At 46.7% G+C, this 12,883-nt stretch overlaps 1 protein-coding gene across 1 annotated transcript in view; it reads left to right on the plus strand.

Annotated features, from left to right (window-relative positions):
- Positions 1–12,883, plus strand: part of ebi3 (Epstein-Barr virus induced 3) — a 50,577-nt gene that overhangs the window by 8,313 nt on the left and 29,381 nt on the right. The window contains exon 4 of the mRNA XM_072481997.1: positions 6,135–6,252. Within this exon, the coding sequence (XP_072338098.1) occupies positions 6,135–6,252 (118 nt within the window). The remainder of the gene's footprint in view (positions 1–6,134; positions 6,253–12,883) is intronic.

The following is a 12,883-nucleotide window of genomic DNA, read 5'->3' on the forward strand; positions in this document are numbered from 1 at the left end:
TGCTCCCTCCCCGACTGTGATGGCGCAGCCACCACGCGAGGTCTCCGAAAACTGTGAGCACACGCGCCCCATACCGTCAGGAAGTCGGCGCATCAGGGGAGGGCCTCATGTGATGCCATCCCAACGGCATGTGGGATACTCAGTGATGATGCTGTTTTTTAGGGGGCGGAGCATCTGCAAATTGGCGCCAACCCCGATTTCAGCATAAAAATGGATTCTCCAGCTAGTCACCGAATGCGATTTCGGCGTCGGCAATCGGAGAATCCAGCCCATTGTCTTTAATTAACTACTCCGCAAGGAACCGTCTTAATCCAAACAAAAATTCATCAGCCCAAACATTTACAATGCTTTAATTCCACCTCTGGCTCCCAAAAAAGCTTAGCTGTCTTGCGAACCAGAATTTTTAAACACAATACTGCAGCAGTCATATACTCACTGACCCAGGCATTTAATCTTTACTGCACCAAATACAGAGAAGACAATATATCTAAAATTTCTAAATTTATCACACCTGTTCCCTAAGAATCATGAACCAACAATATAAATACAGCTTCATTTTCCAAAGGCTTTCAATTCTAAACATTATTCATTACTAAACACAACAAATACTCTGTAAGATACATATCATATTACATTTAACCATGCAAATTTAAACATGCGTATAGTCAAGTACAGTCTTTCCTTTCCACCTTTGAACCTTCCAGTCTTCTCACATTTCAAAGCCATAATAAAGCATCTGCAATCATGGTTTATCTTCCTGCTGCATGTATAATTTTAAAGTTAAATGGTTGTAGCAATAAACTCCATCTAAACAGTCTTGCATTTCATTCCTTAAACTTTTCCAGAACCTTTAATTGATTATGGTCTTAATATACAATTGTCTCCAATGAATTGTTAGCAACATAACTGTCCAAATGCTGTGATGCCAATACCAAACTCAATGTCTCCTTCTTGATGATTGAATGGTTTTTTCGATAAGTATTTAGTTTCTGAGAAAAATAACAAACAGGCCTTTCTATTCTTTCATTGTCTTCCTCTAACAGTACAGCACCAATGTCCACTTCACTCACATAATTGCCACGTCAAATTGCTTGGCATAATTAGGTGTTGCCAAAACTGGTGCAGTGGTTAACACAGTTTTCAGATTGTCAAATGCCACCCCCGACATTCTAACGTCTACTGAACGTTCAGTCAGTGCAGCAACCACACTGTTAAAATTTGGCGCGGATTTCTGGTAGAAACTACTCATGCCCATAAATCTCAGAACATCTCTCCTCGTTGATGGTATTGGAAACACCCCCAATAGCTTTCATTTTCACATTCCATGGGGCCATCTGATTATGTGAAATTGTATGGCCTAAGAATGTGACAAGCTTTCGTTGAATTTATTTTTAGTCAAGTTTACCACCAATTGAGTCTTCTGTAGTTGATCGAATAGCTGATTTAAATGTTCCAAATGCTCCTTCCACATTTGACTGAACCTTGTTGGTCAATCATTGGAGTGTTGCTGGTGCATTCTTCATTCCAAATGGCATAACTTTAAACTGATACAGATGATTTGGTGTCATAAAAGCCAAAACTTCATTCATCGTGTCTCATACAGGTATTTGCCAGTATCCTTTAAGTAGGTCAAGTTTTGTAATAAAATTAGCTGGTCTCACCTTTTCATCACAGTCTTCCAATCAAAGAATAGGATACAAATCTGATTTTGTATCTGCATTGACTTTTCTATCATCAACACACAATCGTTGTGTTCCATCTGGTTTTGGCACCATCACAGTTGGCGAGCCCCAATCACTGCAACTCACTTCGATTATATCATTTTTAAGCATGTTTTCTCCTTTTGTACCTGTGCTGACTTTAGTGGAGTGAGCCTGTATGGATGTTGCTTAATTAGAATAGCACATTCGACATCTACATCATGTATAATTGCTTTTGTACTTCCCAATTTGTTCCTATATATAAGTCTATATGACTGTAATCATTATTTCAGGTCACTTTGATTTTTCTCAGGAAGGTAACTCAGTAATTTATCCCAATTTCTTATCACGTCCACATTGCCCAAACTAATTTGAGAATGTGAAATTCCGAATCACCTGGATTTATCACTTCTCCCTGAGTAAGAATGACAAACACCTCCTCCTTCTTTCCTTCTCCATCACGCTGTGACAATTTAAAATGTTTTTGAGCCAACTCCATTCCTATTAATCTCTCCCTAAAGCTGAACACATAGTCCAACAACACAGTCTCAGAACTTTGACTCACCAATTTCTCTTTGATCAATTTAAGTTGTTCTCTTACCATATGACCAAAACTCAATTCGAATGGACTGAAGTTAGTTGATTCATTAGGTACATCTCTAATTGAAAATAGTACAAATGGAATTCCTTTATCCCAATCCTCTGGATAATCCTGACTAGAGGCCATCAACATGTTTCTTGCCACCTTTCTAATGCTCCTCGTGATTCTGGATGATACCCATTTGAGTAAAATTTCATTTTTGGCAGAGGATCCACACAATCAATTAGGACCCTATTAAAATGTCCCTCAATTGCTGGAATGGGTATTAAGGGTGCTGGTTTGATTACCGCCTGAAGTTTCCCTATTACCTGACATGTGTGACATTTACGATAAAATTCAACTCCATCCTTATGCAATCCAGGCCAATAAAAATGTTTTTATATTTTTGCTGATGTTTTCCTAAATGAACCCCTACTGGAACCTCATGTGCTTCCCACAATAACTCCTTTTCATAATCCACCGGTAATCCACTTGATGAACTTCTGCCATTTTTAATCTTCCTGAATATGTAAAGGTCTCCATTTTCTCATCAATACATTCTTTCTAATGTAATAACACTCTGGTACACAATCAGATTCTATTTCTGTAGATGCTTTCTGATAAAACTGCTTTATCTCTGACTATCTAATTTGATCCTCTAGTTTCTATCCATCACAGATTGAAATTGGTGTTGAAAACCAGACTTTGCTTTGTGAACTAATTCAAATAATCTGCCCTTTCTGCTGCTAGTTTAGCAGTTTTAACCCTTTGCCCTTCCACATGAGTTCTCACTACTGCATGAAGTGAATCTTTAAATTGCTCCAAAATAATCGTTTCTCGAAGAGCATCATATGTTTTGTCTTTTTTTAAGGCTATGGTTCACCTGTCAAAATTATTTTGCTTAACTCTTTCAAATTCTATATATGCCTGACCTGGTTCTTTCCTGAGATTTCTAAACTTTGGCTGTAGGCTTCTGGTACTAATTCACATGCACTTAATATCATCATAATCCCTAGATACCTCCTGTGGTAGTGATGCAAACACTTCACTAGCTCTACCTACTAACTTTGTTTGAACAACAATGCCCACATGCTCTTTGGCCAATTCAATTGCTTAGCCACTTTCTCAAATAAGATTAAAAAAGGCTTCCATATCTTTTTCATCAAACCTTGGCAATGCTTGAATACATTTAAACATATCCCTACTAGGCTTTAATGGGGAGTGTTTTATCTTTCCTCTAGGCGTTCCTCAACTTCTGCCTTTAACTCTAATATTTTAAGTTGATATTCTCTTTCTCTTCCCAACTCCCTTTCATTCATTTCCATTTTGTAATGTTCAAATTCTTTCACCTTTCCCTGTTCCTCTGCCAGAGGAACCTCTCTCCTTTTCTTTCATTTCTAATTTCTTCAGTTCTATTTCTTTCTGTTTATCCCTGCATTTCTAATTGTTTCATTTCTACTTGAATTCTAGCTAATTCGGATGATTCAATCTGTGTCTCTGACAAATTTAAATATTGGTCTATAGTTTGTATTATCTCCAAAAGGTTAGGTGGGCTACTGGGTTATGGGGATAGGGTGGAGGTATGGGCTTAAGTAGGGTGCTCTTTCCAAGGGCCGGTGCAGACTCGATGGGACCGAAGGCCCATTTCTGCTCTGTAAATTCTATGATCTTCCTAACCCCTTCAGAAAAAGTAAACTGCGGCTTGTTCACCAAATCCAAAAGTTTTGTTTCAATCACTCATTGTAAACTAGCCCAAGTGACCTCTTCCACACCCAAAAAAATGTTTGCAACTGAATGAGGCATTGTCAGTCACTCTCTATTTAAACAGTACCACCTGAGAGAATGTACCTTTTCCACACACACTTAGGAGGTGAGTTACTTGCTGTAGAATTCCCAGCCTCTGACCTGCTCATGTAGCCACAGTATTTGTATGGCTAGCCCAGTTCAGTTTCTGATCAATGGTAACCCCAGGATGGTGATAGTCGGGGATTCAGCGATGGTAATGCCATTGAATGTCAAGGGGCGCTGGTTAGATTCTCTCTTGTTGGAGGTTGTCATTGACTGGCACACGTGTAGCACAAACCTTGGAATGGTTTCTTATAATAAAGGCACTAATTAAAGGAAAGTTTGTGTAATTGTTACTGTTCAAGAAGTAAGGTTTGGAATTATTCTGCAAATTGTGAACAAGCCTCCTAATAAGGTTGGGGTCTGGGGCAGAGATGTTGTGTTGGATTTTATTACCACCCGCCGGTGTTTTTGAAGTTGGGGGGTTCCTTGTAAAATACAGCATGTGTCTTGTCTACTGCCTTCCCACCCATACCCAACCTGTCTTCCATTTTATGAGGGACAGTGGAGGCGTAAGATGGCCCCCTCACTCTTGGGCCTATTGAGGCACTCAAGTGGCCAATTAATGGACACTTTTGCTAGGTGAGTTAGTTGCTGGGCAGCACCTGCTTTGGAGAGGCCCCCCCGTGCCCATCGGATGCACCCTCACCCCAGGTTGTATCAACCTATAACCTTCACCACTCAACCTGTCAAACCCTGTCCCTCCCCACCTCCCTCACCTCTCTCACTGGAGCCTGCCAGTCAGGACCTACCAATAGACCGGATTTACCTTCAGTTCGGTTACCATAACCCCCTCTTCATCAGGGACTGGTTGTAGTCCCAGCGCGCAAACCTGCCATTGCTGGGACTAGAGCTGCTGGGTAATCGGATTGGTCAGAATGCTCTAAGATGGGACTTGTCCCCCAGATGGGGACGGAAATTTCCCCTGAGCCATTTAACGCCCTGGAGAGTGGAAAATGACTGAGGGCAGCCGGCTTTTGTTCTCGGAATGCGGAAGTGGTAGGAGCACAGGGAATATGAAGGCCCTGAAATCCAACTAATGCGGTCCACTTTCCCTCTCTTTTGTGGATGCACAAACCCACCACAGCTTCAGGCACACTGAGCTACATATTGTGATCTCCAGGGGCACATGACTGTGGGAGATGTTCACCATTAGAACACAAAGTGGCAGTCTCATGTCAGGACAAGCCTGTGGAAGTGGCGTTGGGTGGGGGCAGTGGGGGGTTGCTTGGGGCGAATCCACTCAGGGCTGGGGAGAGTAGATGCCATTTATGTGTCCAAGTCTCCAACCTATCTGTGTCCTATTGTACCCTTTGACAATCCACTACTAGCAACTCCGTCAATCTTTGCGTCATCCGCAAACCTTACCTGTGAACCGCTAAAGGGGATTCCCAAGCACTTCTTTGGGGTAACCCCCCTCAATATGATGCTGGGGAGCTTGGAAATTATGGCCAGTACATCACAATTGAGGCATAAGCCTGATTAACAACCCAGAGTTCAATCCGAGTCGTGACATGGAAAAATTCACATTGGTGCAATTCTGCACCTAATTAGAGCTAACTAGAGGGAGATTAATTCTGTATCTGGCTATGTTTAACACTGTCTGGAAAATTGTGACTCTGACACCAAGTACCAGGGCTGACATCTCTCAGTGCGATAAGCAGAGTTTTAGAAAATGAGTTATGGTGATGGTAATACACATTATGGGGGGTGAATTTTAACCCAACTGTCGAGAACTGACTGGATTGGGTGCAATGCTGGCTTTACGCTCCATTCAATTAAGTTTTGATTGGGCGAGTCGTAAAACCAGTGCTGCACCTAGTCCAGTGGGCTTTCTGCCTGGCAAGTCAGCTTAAGGTAACTAACCCTCCTCCATGTCCGTACACCCCTACCCCACCCCAGTATATTACCGATTCTGAGTTACGGAACTCAAGGAAGAGGAACAGGAGAGTCACTGCTACTCTGCGCCTCAAGTGTTGCAATTACCCATCATCATTTCCAAATTACAGATCCGCCGGGAAAGCCTCAGGTTGCATGTTGGTCAGTCAGATATCCATTGAATGTTGTCTGCTCCTGGAAGCTGGAAAACCAAACCTACCTTCCCACACGGATCAATGTCACATACAGGTAAGGAAAGTCCATTAAATAGATGGGTGTGTAGAGGACAATGGGGTGGGGTTTGGGGGGGGGGGGGGGGGGTAGTGGTGGGTGGGGGGGTGGGGGGGGGGAGTGGATATGAGGGGGGGGGGTGTTGGAAACTTTTTCTGCTGAATTGTGTGTCAATAATGAGGCATCTTCAATTCCAAATGGTCACTGATCAGGAGGAGAGACATTATGAAGAAATACAGAATTTGTTGAAACATGAATCTTTGCCACAGGAAGAGGAAAGTAGTCAATGAAGAGTCCCGAAAATGTGAGTCAAAAGTAGTTTATTTCCCACTCACAGATAGGAAATACAGCACTAAGCAACTGTCCAAGTCCTAGCCGGGACCATCCTGAGATGCCGGCTCCCTCCTGGGCTAGCTTTTATCTCGGGGAGGTAACAAGCCTGCTGTTGGGCCTGTGCCCCTCAGCAGAGGAGCACGTACTCCATGAGCCCCATGGAGCGATCAATCAGGTCAACCTCATGGATTTCATGGGGGTTATAACATCCCTCCCACCCCAAAGTTTGTATGTTCCTCTGTAGTGAGTGGGGGAGGTTGTCTTCTCCACTTTGTCTGTGATTGCACCTCTGGCTGTTGCGGGGCTGGGTCAGGGGGTCGGTGGGGGGCGGGGGAGGGGGGGGGGGTGGCGGTGTGTAGCTTGTTGAGGAATGTCGTATTTGTGTCAATCGTCTGGAGGGGGGTGTTATGGACCAGGGTTTAGTGAATCTCAAAGTGTATCATGGAGTTCACCTGACCCACAACATTGAATAGATTGTGGTTATGGGGAATACACGAGCCTACTCTGCAGGTGTGATGCAACAGAGATCTACAGTACTTTTAAATTAAAACAATGTTTATTTATGAAACCAATTGCCACTTTATCAACCCCCAGTAAACATCTTAACACTTATCAACACCAATAAATCCCCCAAAGAATATAGTACTCGATTAGTAACTCTTAATCTTTCCTTGCAACATCCATAAGATTTAAAAAAAAACTTTTTTACAGAAAGACATCAGGTTTAACTTCTCTACAGAAACAGGTATTATTTTAAAATCATCAACGGATCTGGAGACAGTCTTTAGATTGCAGAGAGAGAGGCTAATACACCTTCTTGCTGTGACTGCAGCTATCAAGCTCTCAAAACAAAACTAAAATGCATCCGTAGCAGACAGCCCAAAGCGAAAGTAAAAGCAGACAGGCAGCCCAGCTCCACCCACACTCTAACATCACTGATAAACACCCATTTCTTGAAGTTACATCCACTACAGCTATTTTATAAACACCCATTTCTTAAAGGTACATCCACTACAGCTATTTAATAAACACACATTTCTTAAAGGTAATCGCACATGACAGGGGTTACCATTGGTGACTATTCCCTGGTGAAACCATCATTCGAGAACTAGGATGTTTGAGTCTCCATGTCGGATCCTGAATCTTCCACTTCACGCATCTCCGTGTCGATGCTCCTAGGGGGTGATGTCCCACATTCCCTTGTGCCAGGCCAGGGGTGCTGGTAGATGATTCTTCCGATGGAGTATGTCCTGGCACTGGCCTCCTGTTCCGAAGGTGGTCTAGATGCTTCTGCACTGTCCATTCTCTTGTCTTTATCGAGTTCAAGACCGGTCCAGTCTGTTTCACCACCGGACACACCATCACCAAAGTTTTGGACGTATACTGTGCCACACCCTCCCCCAGTCGGGAACCTCTGACCTGCATCCGTTTACCATTGCTGAAAGTCTTGACTCCTTTCTACTTTCCCGCTAATATCAGGGAACGTTAGGCTAAGGCTAGTTCTGAGCCTCCGGCCCATGAACTGTTCTGCCGGTGCCACTCCGGCTGTGATATGTGGTGTGGTCCGGCTGAACAAGAAGCCCGCCAGCCTCGTCTCACGGATCCCGTGGCCTGTTTCCTCATGCCCTACTTGAAAGTCTGTACTGCTCGTTCAGCCAGATCATTTGAGGAAGGGTGGTAAGAGACTGTCCGGAGGTGCTTCAGCCCATTTGTCTTCGTAAAGCATGCAAACTCCTCGGTGGTGACTGGGGTTTGTGACTATTACTTCTGGGATGCCATGGGTAGTGAATGAGAGTCGTAGATTCTCAATGCTGTCCTTTGAAGTGGTGAATGATATTCGATGGACGTCTAGCCATTTGGAATGGGCGTCCACTATCAGCAAGAACATTGAGCTTTGAAAAGGGCCGGAAACTTCTGCATGTACTCGCACCCAAAGCTGGCCCGACCTTTCCCATGGGTGGAGTGGTGCGGCTGGCAGAAGCTTCTGATGTTCCTGGCAAGTGGTGCATTGCAGGGCAGTTGCTCGATCACGCCAACCAGACATGGCCACCATACCTAGCTCCTGGCTAGCATTTTGACACCCCCGGGTGTCCATTGTATAAATCTTGAAGTATGGTCTGTCTGCCCTGACTTGAGATCACAAAACAAGCTCCTCACAGAGGGATGAAGTCCTCCACGCTGAGCTCTTGCTGCTTGGGCTCAAAAACCTGTAACTCCTCAGGCAGTTTCCCTTGCTGACCCCGTGTAAGACAACATGGCGTAACTTTGCCAATAATGGGTCCTTCTCCGTCCAATTGCATATTTGTGCGGCGGTGACTGACAAGATATCCGGGAAATTTGAGGTTGCTACCATCTCGTCAGTCCTTGGTGGAGATGTGGTGTGTCGACAACGGGGGCCGGCTCAAAGCGTTCACATTTGCGATCGGCACGCCCAGTGATGCTCAAACAGTACTTGTATGCTGCTAACAATAAGGTCCATCGCTGTATCTGGGCAGATACTTTTGAGGGAATCTTTAAACAATCCGAGCAATGGCTTTTGGTTCGTTATGATGGTGAACCGATGCCTATACACGTACTGGTTAAATTTCTTCACTGAAAAGACGATGGCCTGCCCTTCTTCCTCAATCTGGGCATAGTTGCGCTCTACAGCGCCAAGGTCTGCGATGCATAGGCTATCGGTCTCTCCTTTCTGTCGTCCAAGCAGTGGGATAACACTGCCCCGAATCCACATGAAAAGATGAAGTGACCAGAAGTGACCATACAAAGCTTTGAGGGGTAAAAATGGGTCAATAATCCTGGTGACAACAGCTGCCGCTTCACTTTGGTGAAGATTACTTTTTGCGACGCTCTCCGTGACCTTGATGATGCTTCAGTAGCATGTGCATTGATGTGAGGATGGTTGCCAGGTTTCGGTTCCTGTAATAATTCACGAGTCCTGAGAACCACCGCAATTTGATTGCACTCTCCAACATGGGAGCTTGTCTGATTGCTCGCACCTCTACTGGGTGCAGGCTGTCTCGGTCGACACAATACCTTAAGTATGTGATCTCTTTGGTATAGAAAATGCATTTTCCTCTTTTAAGGTGGTTGCCTATCTCAGAAAACCAGGTTGCTCAGGTGCTCCTTTTCGGGTGGCTCCGGTGACCAGGATGTCATCCGAGTAGACCGCCAGTCGCGGTAGTCCTTGTAGGATGTTCTCCATGATTCTCTGGAAAATAGCGCAAGCCTTACACTCCAAATGGCAACCTGGTGTGTTTGTAGAGGCCTCTGTGGGGATTAATGGTCACAGATTTTCTGGAACCTGGGGTGAAATTCTCCCGAAGCGGCGCAATGTCCGCCGACTGCCGCCCAAAACGGCGCCAATCAGACGGGCATCGTGCCGCCCCAAAGGTGCGGAATGCTCCACATCTTTGGGGGCCGAGCCCCAACATTGAGGGGCTAGGCCGACGCCGGAGGAATTTCCGCCCCGCCAGCTGGCGGAAACGGCCTTTGTTGCCCCGCCAGCTGGTGCGGAAATGACATGTCGGGGCGGCGCATGCGCGGGAGCGTCAGCGACCGCTGAAAGTTTCTCACGCAGTGGAGACCGTGGCGGAGGCGGAAGGGAAAGAGTGCCCCCACGGCACAGGCCCGCCCGCGGATCGGTGGGCCCCGATCGCGGGCCAGGCCACCGTGGGGGCACCCCCCGGGGTCAGATCGCCCCGCGCCCCCCCCAGGACCCCGGAGCCAGCCCACACCACCTTGTCCCGCCGGTAAATAGGTGCTTTAATTTACGCCGGCGGGACAGGCAATTTATCGGCGGGACTTCGGCCCATTCGGGCCGGAGAATCGAGCGGGGGGGCCCGCCAACCGGCGCGGCGCGATTCCCGCCCCCGCCGAATCTCCGGTGCCGGAGACTTCGGCAACCAGCGGGGGTGGGATTCACGGCAGCCCCTGGCGATTCTCCGACCCGGCGGGGGGTCGGAGAATGACGCCCCTGATTCTAGCTCCAATTGGAGGTTTGCGTGACTCGTCCAGTTTAGAAAAAGTGTGTCCTTCAGCCAACTTTGCGTAGAAGTCCTGTATTCATGGCATTCCGAATCTGTCCAAACAAGAGGCCTTGTTCACTGTTAGCTTGTTATCCCTGCAGAAGTGGACGGTTTTGTCTGATTTCAGTACCCGGAATGCCGGCGCTGCCCAATCTGCAAATTGTTCCAGCTGGGTGATTCCTAGGCTTTCCAAATGGTGGAGCTTGTCTTCTACCTTTGTCAGCAATGCGTAGGGAACTGGACGGGCCTTGAAGTACTTTAGTTGGGCCTCAGGGTTTGCATGTAGTTTGGCCACAGCACCTTTGATTTTACCCAGGCCGTCCTGGAAAACCTCCAGATATTTCCACAGGGCTTTGTATAATCCCCCAGTGCCTATCCGGAAAATCTGATGCCAGTCCAAATGGAGCCTTTATAGCCAATCATGGCCCAGCAGGCTCTGGCTGGGGCCCCGTAAAACTATCAAGGACAACCTGACAGACCTCTATCTGTAGGCAACTGGGGTCATCGTTATACCTGCGATGGCTCCTGGTCACCCCAGATATGTTGCCAACCTCACCTCGGTGTACCTTAGGGTCAAATGCTGGATCTTTTCGAACATCTGCCATTCACTCACTGAGACTGTAGCCCCGGGGTCCAGCTCCATTTCGAGTGTGTGACCATTCACCTGGATAGTGATTTTGATGGGGGCGACCTAGAATGTGGTGATGCAATTCAACTGCATGGACTTGACCTCATCCGGCTGCTCTAGGTGGAGGGTCGTGGCTCTAGGTAGGAGCCTCCCTCGACCTGGGTTCTTGTTGGCTGATCTGGCTTTGCCAGTTCCTGTGGTTTCTCCCGCCACAGGTGCCGCACCACTGGGAATCCTCTTCCAGTGGTTTTGGGGAGCTGTCTGGCCTGGCTGAAGTGGTCCTCAGCCAACAGGCCTGGCCACGATGGTGTTTGGGCAAGGGTGGGGTCCCAAAGGCCCTGCTCCCGGAGGCCGCTGCTTGTTTGACTAGCGGGCATCCTACGCTATTCACCTCCATTCCCGAAGAACCCTGGAGCTCCCAGACTCACTTCTCCACGCTCGTTATCGTGTTGTTTACGCTGCACACAAGGCGGCCTCATAGCGTATTGGGTAGGGATGGCCTGTAGTCGCAGTGTTCCGCCAGTTTTCACAATCGTGCCAGAAACTCAGTAACAGACTCCCCGGGATTCTCTCGGCCGTATTAAATCGGTATCACACTCGCCACCAATTCCTCAAATGTCTTGGAGTCTGGGAACTCTCAGCTCATTATGACGCTGCGAGTGGGCGGCCCCACAGTAGGTCAAAAGAATCATCTTCTGGCAATCTTCCCCAGTCAGAGCATTTGCTGTGAAGAAATAGCTCATACGCACTGCATATTGAGCCCAGTTTTCCACATCAAACATGTCAAGTCTACCAAACAGCAGCATTTTTGAAACGGTGCAAACATTGCTTCTTTGTGTAGAGGCAGAAGCAGGCATAGTCTGAGCCGCCTGCAATGCCATCTGTAGCTCCGTTTTATCCTTGTTGCCAATATTGCAGTCGATGAGGAGTCCCGAAAATGTCAGTCAAAGTACTTTATTCCCGACTCACAGCTAGGAAATACAGCAACGAAGCAACATCCCAAGTCTCAGCCGGGACCATTTTGAGATGCTGGCTCCTTCCTGGGCTGGCCTTTTCCTCGGGGTATTTACACGTCCACTGCTGGGCCTCAGCCCCTCACTGGGGGAGCTCGAGCTCGCCAGGCCCCAGGGGGAGATCAATCTGGTTATCCCCGTGGGTCGCGTGGGGGTTATAACAAAAAGGTTAGGGCACAGACTGAAATAAGTCAAGGAAGAAATAGGGCCATGGGGACAGTGGTAGCTTGGGTCTGAGAGCTGCTAATAGGATCCATTTCACATTGGGCTGCTTTTAAAATGAAGTTAATCAGAAATCACTTGACCAGAGGCTCCAGATTGGTCAGGGGATGTTGTGGCATAGTGGTATTGTCACTGGACTAGTAATCCAGAGACCCAGGTAATGTTCTGGGGGTGTGGGTTCAAATCTCACCATGGCAGATGGGGAATTTTTATTTTCAATGTAAAATGTCTAATGATGACCATGAAACTATTGTTGATTGTCATAAAAACCCATCTATTTATCGATGTCCTTTCTGAAGGAAATTTACCGTCCATACCTGATCTGGCCTACAGACCCACAGCAGTGTGGTTGACTCTTAACATATGATGGCCCAGCCAGCAATGCCCACATGAATGAATAAAGATAAACAGGTGTGCCGTGAAAAAAG

Source organism: Scyliorhinus torazame, chromosome 18 (assembly GCF_047496885.1).
Source record: "Scyliorhinus torazame isolate Kashiwa2021f chromosome 18, sScyTor2.1, whole genome shotgun sequence".
NCBI classification, from domain to species: Eukaryota; Metazoa; Chordata; class Chondrichthyes; order Carcharhiniformes; family Scyliorhinidae; genus Scyliorhinus; species Scyliorhinus torazame.